This window comes from Dryobates pubescens, chromosome 1 (assembly GCF_014839835.1).
Source record: "Dryobates pubescens isolate bDryPub1 chromosome 1, bDryPub1.pri, whole genome shotgun sequence".
NCBI classification, from domain to species: Eukaryota; Metazoa; Chordata; class Aves; order Piciformes; family Picidae; genus Dryobates; species Dryobates pubescens.
The window spans coordinates 52,333,882-52,347,951 of record NC_071612.1 but is presented as its reverse complement, the minus strand read 5'-3'; the positions used below and the strand labels follow the sequence as shown (position 1 = coordinate 52,347,951).

Genomic DNA, 14,070 nt, shown 5'->3' with positions numbered 1-14,070 from the left:
CCCCTCCTGGCTACAACCCCCCTTCAGGTAGTTGTAGACAGCAATGAGGTCTCCCCTGAGTCTCCTCTTCTCCAGGCTAAACAATCCTAGCTCCCTCAGCATCTCCTCATAGGACATTTTCCATTTTTATTTATAGAGGCTGAGGTAAGGCTGCCTGGCCTGTAGTTCCCTGTATCTGCCTTCTTAGATTTTAAGATGTTAGCTATTTTTCCCCTAGTGCCCAGAGATTTCCCTAATAAGGTCCTACCATTCTTCATAGATAGAAACGGTAGCCTCACAATTATATTGGTCATCGCTTTCCACACACTTGGGTATATTTGCTCCAGCCCCACAGATGTGGTCTCATCTCTATCTATAATTTATTATGGCTTTGTCACTCTTGATTGTCCTCCTCTAAACTGTAGCATTGTATGTAGATATCAAGGACTAAGTTTTGCCCTTTTTGCCAAGGGCTTGAAAAGGCACCTGAGGAAATTGTACCAGTGACTCTCCTGAACAGGCATTTGAAAGTCCCACAGATGGCCTTCTACCTCCCATGTGTCATCTGTCTTCCACTCGTCTTTCAACTTTAATGTTAGACTACAGCTCCTGTAGTCTTAACAAACCTGTTTTAAGGCCTTCCTCACAAGCTGAATCTTGACAGCATAATAGGAGCATGGCCAAAACCTTTTTAACGTGTTTTTGGTGAAAAAATGGTTCTTTTTTTTATTCATGACAATAAATATGAGATGCACTCTTACAGAAACAATGTTTTAAATTTTATTGGGATTTAGAAGCATACACTGTTTGTACTTCAATACTAATTCCTTTCTTTTTGGAATGTTTCTCAGCATTTTCTGAATATAAGCTTTAGTGAGCATTTGGGGTTTCTTGGCAAATGATTTTGATGCTGTGCTATTCAAACCTGCTGTTAGTAATGTTGCTAGTACTAAAGAGACAGCCTCCACAGGAATGTTACTGAATGAGATCTGTGAAATGAGAGCAAGGGCTGAAAAGCAGTGGCTCTTAGCCCAGCATCATTAACAGTACTAGAAGCAAAGAGTCAAAGAAAGGGAGCGGAAATAAACATTGAGTATGGGAGGGTGAGTGCCAGAGCTGCTGGAAGCAGCTGTTGATTTTGATTGTGCTTTGCCAACTCCATGGATGAATACAGGCCATGGGGATGGCATGACGCAGGAGTCTGGAGCAGTAGAGGAGGCTAACATCAGGCTCCCCGGAGGCTTGCACTGACCAGCAAACTAACATCCTTTCACCTGTCACTCCAGCATCTCATTCAAGGAGGCCAGATGCCAATGAAGTAGGAAAGGAGTTCTGCCACAAGGTTCAGTCTCATCTACAGGCCTTCAGGTCCTTCAGATACTACCTCTGTAGTGGTTCATTGTTTTGGAGTTTGTTTTCTCACATTGATTCTTTGGCTTACTAAACTGACTTTAACATTACATGATGACCAGAGGTGCTGGATGTGAAGTGCCGCTGCTTTTGTCTGTCTGAGATGCCTTACACACTGAGCCATTTCTAGTTGTTTTGGCTAAAGTGATTATATTTCTAATGGGAAACTTAATGTGGGAAAAAGGATTCTAATCTGGCAGTTGCCACCTTTCTGTGCTAGCCTTTAAAGATCTTGGGGGTTGTGGTTTTTTGTATTTTTTTAAGCCTAAGTGCTAAATCTGTGGTGTCTGATGGTGTGGTGTTGGTTTTTTTGGTTTTGTTTTTTTTCTTTCTTTAAAATGTCATTTACTAAAGAAGGATTCTTGGTTTGTGCTTCTTTGAAGTGTTGGAGAGGAATCTTCAAGGTGGCTTCATGGGAAGCAGAAGAGGTACCTCAGCTGCTGAGGAGAGGTGGATCCTGTTGAGAGAAAAGTTTAGGGTTAAAAAACCCCACATTAGCCAAATAGCCCCTGCACTTCTGGAACTAGTTTTGATACTAGTTCTCCTGCAGGCCTTTAGCTATATGGCATAATATAAGGTATGCACATAATGTCCTACAAATGAAATAACCTGTTGAAAGTATCTGGGATGATTAGAAAAAAATAAATGCAGGAGCATATGGTCCATCCAGGATTCTTGCCCTCACAAATGTTCTGAGACACGTAAGATGCTAGGATAATAAATATGGCAGTGGGGAGTGTGGTAGCTAGCTACCCTATTCCCTTAAGTGCACTATGCTGCAGTGAACTGGCTAAGCTAACACTTCATGGTGCCAGTGACCCTCATTTATTTGGGGAAACTGCAGTGTTTAGGAGCAGTAGCTTTTCCATATGATGGGAGGCTGATGATGTATCTGCCTTGTATTGCTATAGTAATTCTCCATGTGACTACCAAGTTAAGATTCTACGGGGCAATGGCAATCTTGCTGACATTAGGCTGGAGGTCCTGGACCAAAATGCAAATGAAAAAATTTTCCCAGTGTTGCTGGTGCTTTCTTTTTCTGGCACTGGAAAGAGACTAGGATGAATTGTTGGGTGGCAATCCTTCCTCAGCCCTTTCAGTGAGATTTAGGATATAAATGTGTTAGAGTCACTGGAAATGTTTGGTACAGATGAGTCAAACCCTCTGGTACTGGAGGCAGGTAAAGATGTTTGGGGAGCTACTCGGTGAGCTCAAGTCTGCTGCAGAAGTGAGCTTGAGGCGAGTGGGAGGGCTGTGATGTGGGACTATTGCTCAATTCAGTTGATGGTTGAAAAGGAGTCTGAAAATAGCATATCTGCCAAATAGCACAGACCTAGCCTAAAAGAGGCAAAGAGTTTTCAGATTAGATGAGAAGCAGATGTATGTACTTGAGATGCAGATATAAGAAATGGAATAGAAAAACCATTAAGAACTCCTTGAAATTAAAACAAGCAAAACAGTTTCACAGCTAACAGCAGCAATGAAAAAAAATCTGAATCTAGTATTTGAGGTTTTAAGTTATATTTGTTTCTGAAATATGATTTCATGTCCGTCTACAAATCAGGATTTGCAGCAATTTGGTAACAGCAAACAAACCTCTATGTAGAAATAGGAAGGTGAGCAGTAAAATTTTTTTTGCATTATGATCAATTGTATAAAATTTGAGTGGAGTTTTGTATGGGCACCATTTAATTTGCTTTCCAGGAAATCTTGTGTCTTCCTTGCTCTGGTAACTGTTAGAAATACTGTTTCTTGAAGAGACATTGTTTATGAAACAGTATCTCGCATGAATTGCTTATTACATGTTACAATTGGTAGTTACGCAGTTAACAATGTCCCTGTTGTGCCACCTGGGTTGTAGCAGTGAAGTTATACTTGGATAACATATAGGGTTAATTATACATTCAGAAAGCTACTTCAGTTTCAGTGGATTCTCTGACGTAAACTTTCATTTTAATAGATAACCTTTTAACATATAGGCCACACTGCAGTAAAATGTGAACATAAAACAAGAGCTAGATTTTCCTCATTTATTTTTGATTTTTTTTTTTGTTTTGTTCTGTGTGGGTTTTTTTTCCAAGTGAATCTTGGTCTGAAAATACTTGTGAGGAAACGTCCCTCCTTGCTCCAGGGGTGCCTGCTGTTCACTGGGTCAGGCTCATCATATCTGCCATGTATCATTATATTCTTTAACAATATAGATTTCTGGATAATAATTCTAGTGATGTGAGCAAAATGGAAGCATCTACAGAAATTGTTGCAAAGGAGAGATGAGTAAATTGACTCTTTTGGGAAAATAAGTCTGGGTGTATATATATTTTTATATTTAAGATAGAAAATGTCATGCAAGCCATAACCTTAGAATCATCAAGCGCTTTGGGTTGGAAAGGATGTTTAAACTGTAGAACAACTCAAAAAACCAAAATCATACCTCCCTTCCCGCCTAAAAAGTATTAGTGTTGAGTATATTTGCATAGTTCTGCTTCATCCTGAATGCTCTGCACAATTTTAGTGACACCATATCAGAGAAGTAGACTTGAAAAAGATTGAGAAGAACAACAATAAAGTGTATGGAGTGGCTCTGTAGGCAGGAGTAAGACAGCTATGACTTCTAGAAATGCTTGAGGGATGTTTGGAATCTGTGAAGTTGTTTGCAGTATAGAGATGAACAAGAATTGATAAATTGTCTATCTGGTTTGGGGACAACTTGAAAATGCGTGTTGTATAAGTCCCACTTCTATGTTCTTCCTTAAACTTAATGTAGAATGCTTTGCTTTAGAAGGGATTTTGGGCTTGCTCTGGATGACTACTCCTTTGTTCTAATAGCCTTGCATTCTAGTTACTGTAACATGTCTCCATTGTAATAATAAACTTATTGTCTGATACAGCAGAACCGGAAAGGGCATCTACTATTTCCATGGTTTTTTCCAAGAGCTGAAAGTTTTGCCAGTGTGGTATGATTCATGGAACAGCATTGCATTAAAGCTGGATAAAACCTCTTCAGAACACTACTGTAGGAATGACATCTCCGTAGTTACTATTAGGAGTGATATAGTGGGAAAACACTGTCATAATAGTAATTGTTGTTTATGGTTTTCATGATTACAAGGAACCAACACATTCCTTAGGCCTTATTATTTACTTAAAAAAAAAAAAAAGTGATTGAAAAGCAAAATACGTAAACTGATTCACAGAATGTTAATCTGTGCAACATCAGGGTAAATGAATGCAGAACTATTGTTCTGTTCTGAATTTCCAGATTCTGCTCATTTCTTTCTTAAATCATATGTTCCCTTAACATTTTTACTAATACAGCACCATCAATGAAATACAGTTTAGATTGCAAACACTTCCCCTTCACGCTCACCATGCTGAGGTAAAACTGTTGGGCTATTAAAGCCCAAGGAATGATTTGTTCATGTGAAGATGTTTGATACTTGATCATTTTTAAGTAGTGGTTATGTGACTTAGACAACTCATGAGGCTCATATTTTTCCCATTTTTCATAAACTGAGTTTACTTTATGGTGGTCTTGGTGATCTTTTAACAAGTAGAATGGAGCTGTTGGATGTAGCAATACACCTACTGTAGTTTGTGAACCTTGTTTTATGCAGATGTTAACGTGTTGAGCAGTCCTTTAATTTTCGTCTTGAAAATAGTGAGTTAAATCAGGTTTTTTTCATCTTGAAATTGTAGCCTAATACAGCTAATGGCATAATTAGGAAGATATTTTGTGTTTAGGAAAGTGATTTTTAGGAAATACAGCTAATTATACTTAATGACAGATCATAGTGTTGCAGTTGAAAAATACTTAGTAGAATATATTTCTTTTCTAAAAGTCATGTATGATAGTTTAAAATGTAGTTATATTTTAGTGATGGTGACTTCGGAGCTTTGAGTTTGAGAAATCGTTAATGGAAAATAAAATGCATGTTTTCAATATCATAATACTTAAAGTACAGGAAAACTTTTAAAGGAAGTGTTAGAAATATCACCTCTAAAAAGACTGTGAGAAATACTTTTTCTGTTTTAAATGCTAGTAAGCAATATTGTCTGAATAGCATTTTTACGTAATGAGCGCAAAGAGCCTCTGAATTACACTTAGTTCTATATGATTAAACTGTCACATTATGATGACTGTAATCTTTTTCTCATTTGTTTTTTACTGCTTGCCTTTTCTAGGAAGTAGAGGTTGGTATATATCTTCTGTCTTTCATCATTGTATGATGCATATACATTGATTCCTTATGTTTTACTAAATGTAGGTTGTTTCTCCCTCTCCAGGATGATTATTTTCGTACGTGGAGTCCGGGTAAACCATTTGATCAAGGTAAGATGCTGCAGCTAGTTACTTGTATGGGATGAAATTTAAGTATTTAGAGTTGTACTCCCATTCTAGAATATCTAGATAATTTTGTGAATTTGTGTAATTTTGTCCCTCTTCAAATGATTGATTTAAAGAGGGCCAGAAATGCATGCAAGCTGGTATTTGTACATTAAAATGTTGAAAGTCTCTTTAAATCTGGCTGAAAAAAGAAGATCTTTTTAAAAAAACCCACAGTTTTGGAAGTCCCTGTCATGTGCAAGTGATCTGTCTTAAGGCAAAACACCGATGCAGCTTATGAATGCTACAGTACAATTTCAGCCTTAAAATAATTCACGCAAACATGGCAAATTTTTTCATTAAATATTCTTTTCCCAGGCATTGGAACTTGATAATTACTGTCAATATGATCCATGTTACGTATGTTTCAAAGTGTATGAGTGCCTTTGTGAAACTGGGAATCTTGATACTTATTTTTTATTAAAAAAAATTGCTCTATGGAATGCTTCAGAGACTTTGCCCTTTCTGATGATACCAATGGAGCAAGTACAGGGAAGAAATAGTGTAGGGGTTTGTACACAAGAGACTAATATAAAAATGTGTTGCAAAAATAATGTTTACTCAATTTAAAGACCTTTCTCCATAATGGATACTGACTCTTAGGGGAGATTTATATGGATTGTATTTTGTTAAAACCGCATCTCTTAGATGTGTGTATGCCTTCATCACTTCAATCAGATTGCTGTAGAAAGCTTGAGAAAGGTAATGCTTTAATTTCTTAAATGAATTCACTTGGTTTGTTTTGCCAGTTTGTCAGAGGGCGGAGTAGAGGGAGGGAAAAAGTCCCATTTGTGTTACCACTACTCTGTGAATTGTGGCAATTTGCTGCTGGTTTGGTGGAAATGTATGGATTTTAACTTAGATCCATGGTAACCTAAATATTTTAGAACCTGCCATTTTCACAGACTATGTGTCTCTATTATATGCCAGGAAAAAGTGCTTGGCCTCTAGTACTCTGACAAGGAAAAGAGATTTTCTTTTAGTGAAATACATCATCTAAGAAGCAGGTTTATCACTTCACTAGAAAGTACCTTTATTCTTCTTTGTATTTTGATAGAGGGGCATGTTCTGAAAAGATGTTTTTAGCATGAGAACTGGAATAGTTTATACTTTAATGACTTATTGATGGCAAATTCTTTCATCAGAAGACATTGATTTTTGTTATCACGTACATGATATGTTTGGGCATTATTTTTTGGCTGTGGGGGGGTTGTGTCCATGTTTTGTTGTTTGTTTTCATGTGGTTTGTTGTGTTTGTTGTTGTTTGGTTTGGTTTGTGGTTTTTTTTTTTCCACTTGGCTGCTAGTTTTTTTCAAAAGATTGTCTGAAGTATTATTTTTTTTTTACCAGGTAGACACCATTACACATACTGGTTTGTTCTGTTTCTCTGAGTTCTTTGGTGATCCTGTTGATGTTTGTAGAATGCTTTTGTAGTTTACCAACTACCCACCTACAAAACCATGTTATGCTTATCTGTCCTACCTTGTTTGTAAAATGCACTGGGTAGTGAACATTTTAAAAGCGTGCCTATGGAATTCAACTTTCATTCTCATATCCTTGTTAACTGAAAATTAACCTTGAAGAGTGAAATGCATTTGCTGAATAGTTTTGTCTACGTTTTACTGTGTAATTTAGAACTGAAGAACAACTAAATAAAGTAGAGTTAAGGGTTTTTAATCCTTTTTTTTTCTTCTTTTACCAAATGGAGCTATTCAAAACAATACATGGGGATGTAATAATGACTGTGAAGTACTGTGAACTGTTTGGGCTTGTTGCAAACCTAGCAATCTGTTGGAGGATCTCTGTGGGGGGCTTGCTCCTGTTACTGCCATTCTGGTTTGTGCAGCAACTACTCTCTCAAATTAGTTATTCCAAGCAAAAGCACGAGACTCTTAGGTGAAGTAAAAGTCTTTTAAATACAGAGCTAAACTTGTAGTAAGAGACTTAAGTTGTTAAGTGAAGATGATGTTTAAACAGGAGTAGTAGCAAGTTCCCATGTCATGCTAAAGTTTGTAATAATACTGCTGAAGTAACAGGCAGGTAATTTCTTTCAGGATAGAAATATATAGTGTCCTTAATAGCTACAGACATTTCATTTACTTTAGTTTTATTTGTTTTATCAAGATTTAGCTTTTCAGAAACTTACCTGTAAATCTGTGAAAGTATGGAGTAAATAAGGAGTCTTTGATGCTAAAAGATCTGAAGTCCTGGTTTACTAGAGAGGATTTTTGTCCTATTTCCTATGTGAAGAATAGATTATAGGAATTACTAGTGCTTTCATAGAAGTTTTTGGTTTTTTTTCTTTGCTGATTTAAATTATAGCAACTTTATACATGGTGAAATTACAAATAGGTATTTGGAAGCTTTAAAATTTGTGTGTGAACAAATATGAAGACTAAAATGCATAAACCCCAGCTGGTTATATGTCATAGAGATGGTGGTGGAATATTTGGTTTTGTGTATTCAAATTTTTAGTTTGTGTTTAAATCTCTGTTACTCCTCTTTGTCTTTTAGGCTGGAGTATTGGTACTTGGTACCCATGTAACGTTTTGATATCACTAGGAGTCAGACAAATGAGTTCTCATTATTTACATTTATTATTTTGTGTATGAATATTCTACTTGAAATTGGCAATGGATACCAAATAGGGAGACCTTTAAGAAATTCCTTTTAGCCGACATCCATATTAATTTGCAGGCATCTTTCGAACATCTATACAACAACAGTCTAAACATAGCTGTATGGCTCTTAAAGCCTTTTCCAAGATTTTAATAGATTTACTGTGTATGGATAAAATTTATTTGTGTTTTTTCAAAATGCATAATTAATCTGAATTCAAATATTACCGCTAATATTTGTAAAGTCTGTGGTTCAAGAAGTCAATAGTTGGTCATAAAATGAGTGTCTTAATAGTGTGTTCCTTCACTCTCCTACACTTCTGTGTGTTCTGAAAGGCGTGCTTATGTTTGTAAGGTTAAGTATGTCAGAATTGCTCAGGTAGACATATCTGTGTATCCATTGGTATTAGTGGTTGGACAATGATTATATGGAAATACATTTCCAAGCATTCCAGAAGGTTAACCCTGGCTATGAAATGTATAAGTGATAGTTACTCCTGGGCTGCAAAAATTATTTTAAAAGATGGAAAAATGTTGCAGCTTGCATTGCAATCCACTAATACTATCCCGTAGAGCAAGATCTGACATTTGTCCAAAGAGTACTTGTTGACATTAAACTCATTTGCTTATATTCATATAAACCCATATTTTAATCAATGTTTTCACTGTATATGATGTGTATATACACAAATAAATGTTTATATATTTCTATAAATATCACAATGTAAATTCTTAATATGTGGGGCAGATGTTATCGTTGGAATAAATCTGACTGTTCTGTTAATTACACTTTGTCCTTTCAGTGGTTTTAGAAACAAGTGTTTAAGATGGTCTGTGTTCTGGATTATTCCAAGTTGAATGGTTTGGTTTACTGTATGTTTTACCAATGTTTGCTCAAACTGAAAAAGCAACAATACTTGCTGACACGTTCTTATCATATACCACTTTAACATCAGGTAGAAATATACAGCATTCTTTGGGTGTCTTTTAGACTACACATGGCAGGAGAGATTGGAGGATGCAGCTATTGAATAAAAGTTGTATAAACAAATACACTGGTGTAATATTTTAAAGTGGAAATGATGTTTAGCTTTGCTCAATTGAAATACCTTAGAGGAACAGTGGAGTATTTTCATGTAATGGAAAAGATATGAAATGACATTTCCATGGAGGATGAACACCCTGAAGGTGTATAGTTGGTTTGTAGCTATATTTATAACATTTCTTGTAGACCATTTCCTGAACTATTTTTGCTGTTACGGTATCAGGTTATACTAGGTGCCTGTTTAATGGCAGAAATATTGTAGATAGCAAACAATTCTTAGTTGAGTCTTTGCATTTTAACTATTTTTCATCTACCTAGTTCTGTAATAAATACATAGAAACACATATCTATAATTTGTGAATCCATTTCTGTACTGTGAACTGAAATAATTTAAAGTCATATTCAATAATATCTTTTCATTAACTCATTTGCAAGCTTTGGGGAGCTTTAAGGGAGTTCAGTGAAGATTTATTGGTTGAAGACTGTGAATGGAAAGTCATGTACATTTAACTTTACTACATCTGATGTGTGCACTCATGATCTAGCTTTTATAGCAAAACTATTGATGTTTTTAAACATGCTATATATCTACTGCTTTCAAGATAAAGTGCAGTATTTGGCAATTAAAATGTTACTTTAAATATAGTTTATGCTTAATAGTAAAAAAGCATGAATTATTTTTAACATCTTTTCAGTTCTGTTCTTTTTTAAATTCAGTGGTGGTGGAGTGTATTAGTGGATGTTGCTAAGCACACAAGTTTGAATTTGAGGTTGTGTGGGCCAGAAATGCAGAATTTTGCCAGAAACTATGTTATTGATAATTTTAAAGATTTATAAAATAGAAATTCAAAAGAAAATTAGGAGGGCTTTAAATGTTGTTTGGCAATCAGCAGTAAACTCTAATGTTTAAAAAACCCAAAGAACAATTATCCCACAACAAACAATCAAGTGGGACGCAGAGGTTTACTAGCTGTTTTACACACATTTAGTCATGCACACCTTTGCTCCCAGATACATTTTTATTATATAAATTACTTGTCCTACCAGTTCATCCTAGAATCTACCCACTTGAAAAAACTTGCTTACCCCTCATTTCATGGTTTTGAGATGCCTAAGAGTAAAATTTCTTAACTGGAGACTACAGCAGGAAAGAAACTGTTGGAGTAATGTCTTGTGCAGTTTCCTTTCTTCAGGACACAAGTGCCTACTCTTCTGTTAGCTAGAATAGAGCAGATGGATTAGGACATACAAATAAGGCTTACATTTCTATACAAGTGACTAAAAATGTATGGCTCAGTCAAGATTATTAAAAGGAGAGGAGAAAGAATGAAGTACTTAAAAAATATGAAAAAGATCAAGTTTCACTGGGTTTGTTCAAGAGGAGGAATAGAGACGGCCAGCTTTTACTTCATTTTTTGAGCAATAATTTAACTTAATTAAATACCAGGTATCATGACTCAATAATTCTTGCCCAAAGTAGCCATTTTACTGCAGCATCTCTTCCTTGGTGGTGGTGACTGACAGCAGTCCTGCTGCTGCATCAGTGATGCCTTAGGGTGGCAACAAGCTGGGTTGGTTCGAATCAAAGCGGCGTTGTCTCGATGGGAAGTTTTTGATGATGAAGCTGTGGAACAGCAGCACAGAGCTGCTGAGTCACCTTGGTTTGCTCTGATCCCTCTGGCAAAATACCAGCTCCTTGTTTTTCTAGAGGAATGTCAAACCAGCTGTTAGGATGGACCTGAAGTACCTTTCACTGCTTTTGGTCTTCCCAAAGCCTGTTCTGCCAGGCTGCTGACAGATGCAGAGAAGAGGAATAAATGGCAATGGTTTGGCTTGATGGGGAATGAGGCAGAGTGAAGAGGGAATAGGTGAGGAAGGGAAAAACAGTAACAGAGAACAGACATGCCTTTTCCTGCTGGGCTGGATCTTCTGTTCAATAAGGACTCTCAGTTACTTCAGTCCTGGCTGGCTGCTGCTGCTATTTTCTTCTCTGACTCCTCTGTAAGGCTGGGCAGGATCTAAACAACAAGTCTGATGAAAAAATTTTTAATTTCCTCAGAGTCCTTCTTTATATAATTGCCCATTTTATTTCTTCTGGTGTAGTCAGTCAGACCTTTCTGTTGAACAGCTCTGGGGAAAACAGCAACATACTAAGTCTTGAATCCCTTCCCCATGCTACTTCCCCAGTAGTTTTCTTTATTGTTATGCTTTGAGGTGAGGAAATACAATCTTGTGCTGGTCACTTGAAATTACTGTATCTTTGGATGCCTGAATTGAAATAGGAAGAAGGGGGGGGGGGGGGGGGGGGGGGGGGGGAGGAAGGCAATCTTCTCTGACCAGCTGTAGTGCCTAGCTGGCTGAAGCTCAGATAAATGTTTAAAAGGCCCAGGAGGATTAATATGTTGTGTGTGAGCTCCATGGTCCAGGCTATCATGAGAGCTTGCAGATCAGCTTGGGTCAAACAGAGCAATCAGTTTTGCCTCACACCCAGAACTTTCCAGCTGATTTGTAACCCAAATATCAACCTGTGCATCCCTTGCCCTATGAGGAGAGGCTGAGGGAGCTGGGGATGTTTAGCCTGGAGAAGAGGAGGCTCAGAGGAGACCTTCTTGCTCTCTACAACTACCTGAAGGGAGGTTGTAGCCAGCTGGGGCTTGGTCTCTTCTCCCAGGCAACCAGCACCAGAACAAGAGGGCACATTCTAAAGCTGTGCCAGGGGAGGTTTAGGCTTGAGATGAGGAGAAAGTTCTTCCCAGAAAGAGAGATTGGCCATTGGAATGTGCTGCCTGGGGAGGTGGTGGAGTCACCATCCCTGGAGGTGTTCAAGAGGGGATTGGACATGGCACTTGGTGCCATGCTTTAATTAGTCATGAGGTGTTGGGTGACAGGTTGGACTTGATGATCTCTGAGGTCTTTTCCAACCTTATTGAGTCTATGATTCAGTCTAATAGAAATGTTTTTTTTTAATGTAATTTTTTTTTAATGTGTAATAGCAGCAGCAACAAAAAAGGAAGTTGTGCAGTACTTTATTTTTTAGATGGTTCTATCTTAATATTAGATGGTTCTTTGCATGTATATAGCAAAACTGTAGCTGTTGCAGGGCAACTTGACACTCAGTGCTAATATACCAGAGCTTGGCAATATAAAATGCTAGAAACAATGATGCATCTGACAGAAGCTTGATCGGAGGCTTTACACAATTGTCCTTGATTCATCAGTGGGGACAATTCTGAGCACTCATGAGAATAGGTGCTTTCTTGGAAGGTGCCTTAATGCATGCAGCCACCTTAATTGTTGAAGCATTTGCTGACAAGTTAGAAACCAGACTTCTAAGACAGCCTGTAACATTCAGAGATTTTAATCTAAACTCCTAAGTGCTTGCTTGGCCACCTACAGACAGACTTTCTTTCTATCCTTCTTACTAAAGTTGGAGATTCATGTGGCCAGATAAAACATGTTCAAGAAGATTGCTCTTCTGAAGCTGCCAATAGTAGCTACCCATTCTGCTTTTCATGTTATGTAGGGATTCTTAAATGACAGATACAGTCCCTGGGAGAAGAAACAAAAGTTTGAGATTCATCTTTTTCAGAACATCTCCACCAGGTTACTGAGGTAGGCTATTTTTGATTATTATCTCATTTTTATTCACAAATCTCAGATTGCTAGTTGCGCAATGAGTCATTTTCTTGTTGAAATTAAGTGTTTATTCTCAGTAGGTATGCTGCATAGCAAGATAGGCATGTTTTACTGTAAATCCACAGTAGTGGATGGTTGTAACCTAGACATTTGGCCTAATTGTTAATATTTTAATTAAAATTTTTAGATAATTTAGGTTTTTCTTCACCCATTGTTAAATGTGAAAACTTTGTAGACAAATAAGGTAGACCTTCTTTTTAAACCAGAGGAATGAAACCACTCACAAGATACTCCAAACATAGCTTTAGTCTTGGTAAGTGTAGTAAAGCAGAATGTCTGTCTGGGTCTTGTTTTGCTTATCAGAAATGAATCACAAACTTTGAAAGAGAGAAACAGAATTTACATATATAACCTTTGCCCTTAACCTTCCCCCCTTCCCCCCCTTCATTTTACTAGGAATGGAAAATTAGGAATATATCAGAATGCACTCAGCAGATTGTGAAATAATGGAATTTACTGTTGTTTCTACCACATAACTCCTATGAAGAGGATTCCTCTGTGGCATCTTGATAATCTTGATTTCTTCTTATATTCCAAATAAAAATGGTGCTTTGGCTAATTCTGGGAGCACTAGCTGTAAATTAACTTACAGGAGAGATGTTGGGAAGCTTTGCTGAAATCCTCTTCCAAATTTGAATTATAAATAGATCCATTACTCATAATTGCATACATTTTAAAATACTGCTTTCTTAGTATGTGAGAATAACCAGCATATACCCATCTATGAAACTAACCAGGTGATCCTTATTCTGCTCCATAATTTTTCAATAGAAAATTATTTTTCATTTGCAACATAAATTCTTAGAGAAATCATAGATGTCACCAAGTAGTTTTTGGTAAATAGTTTTTGTGGCTGTGATATTTTTCTACTTGCTGAAATTTAGTACAGTGTGTGGTATTATTTGGGGCATATGTATGGACAAACGTAAACTGGGCAT

The 14,070-nt window shown here is 37.0% G+C and overlaps 1 protein-coding gene across 1 annotated transcript in view; it reads left to right on the top strand.

The window, feature by feature from the left end:
- SPOCK3 (SPARC (osteonectin), cwcv and kazal like domains proteoglycan 3) overlaps positions 1–14,070 on the top strand; it is a 131,139-nt gene that overhangs the window by 38,342 nt on the left and 78,727 nt on the right. Inside the window, exon 3 of the mRNA XM_054165908.1 lies at positions 5,674–5,719. Coding sequence (XP_054021883.1) covers positions 5,674–5,719 — 46 coding nt within the window. The remainder of the gene's footprint in view (positions 1–5,673; positions 5,720–14,070) is intronic.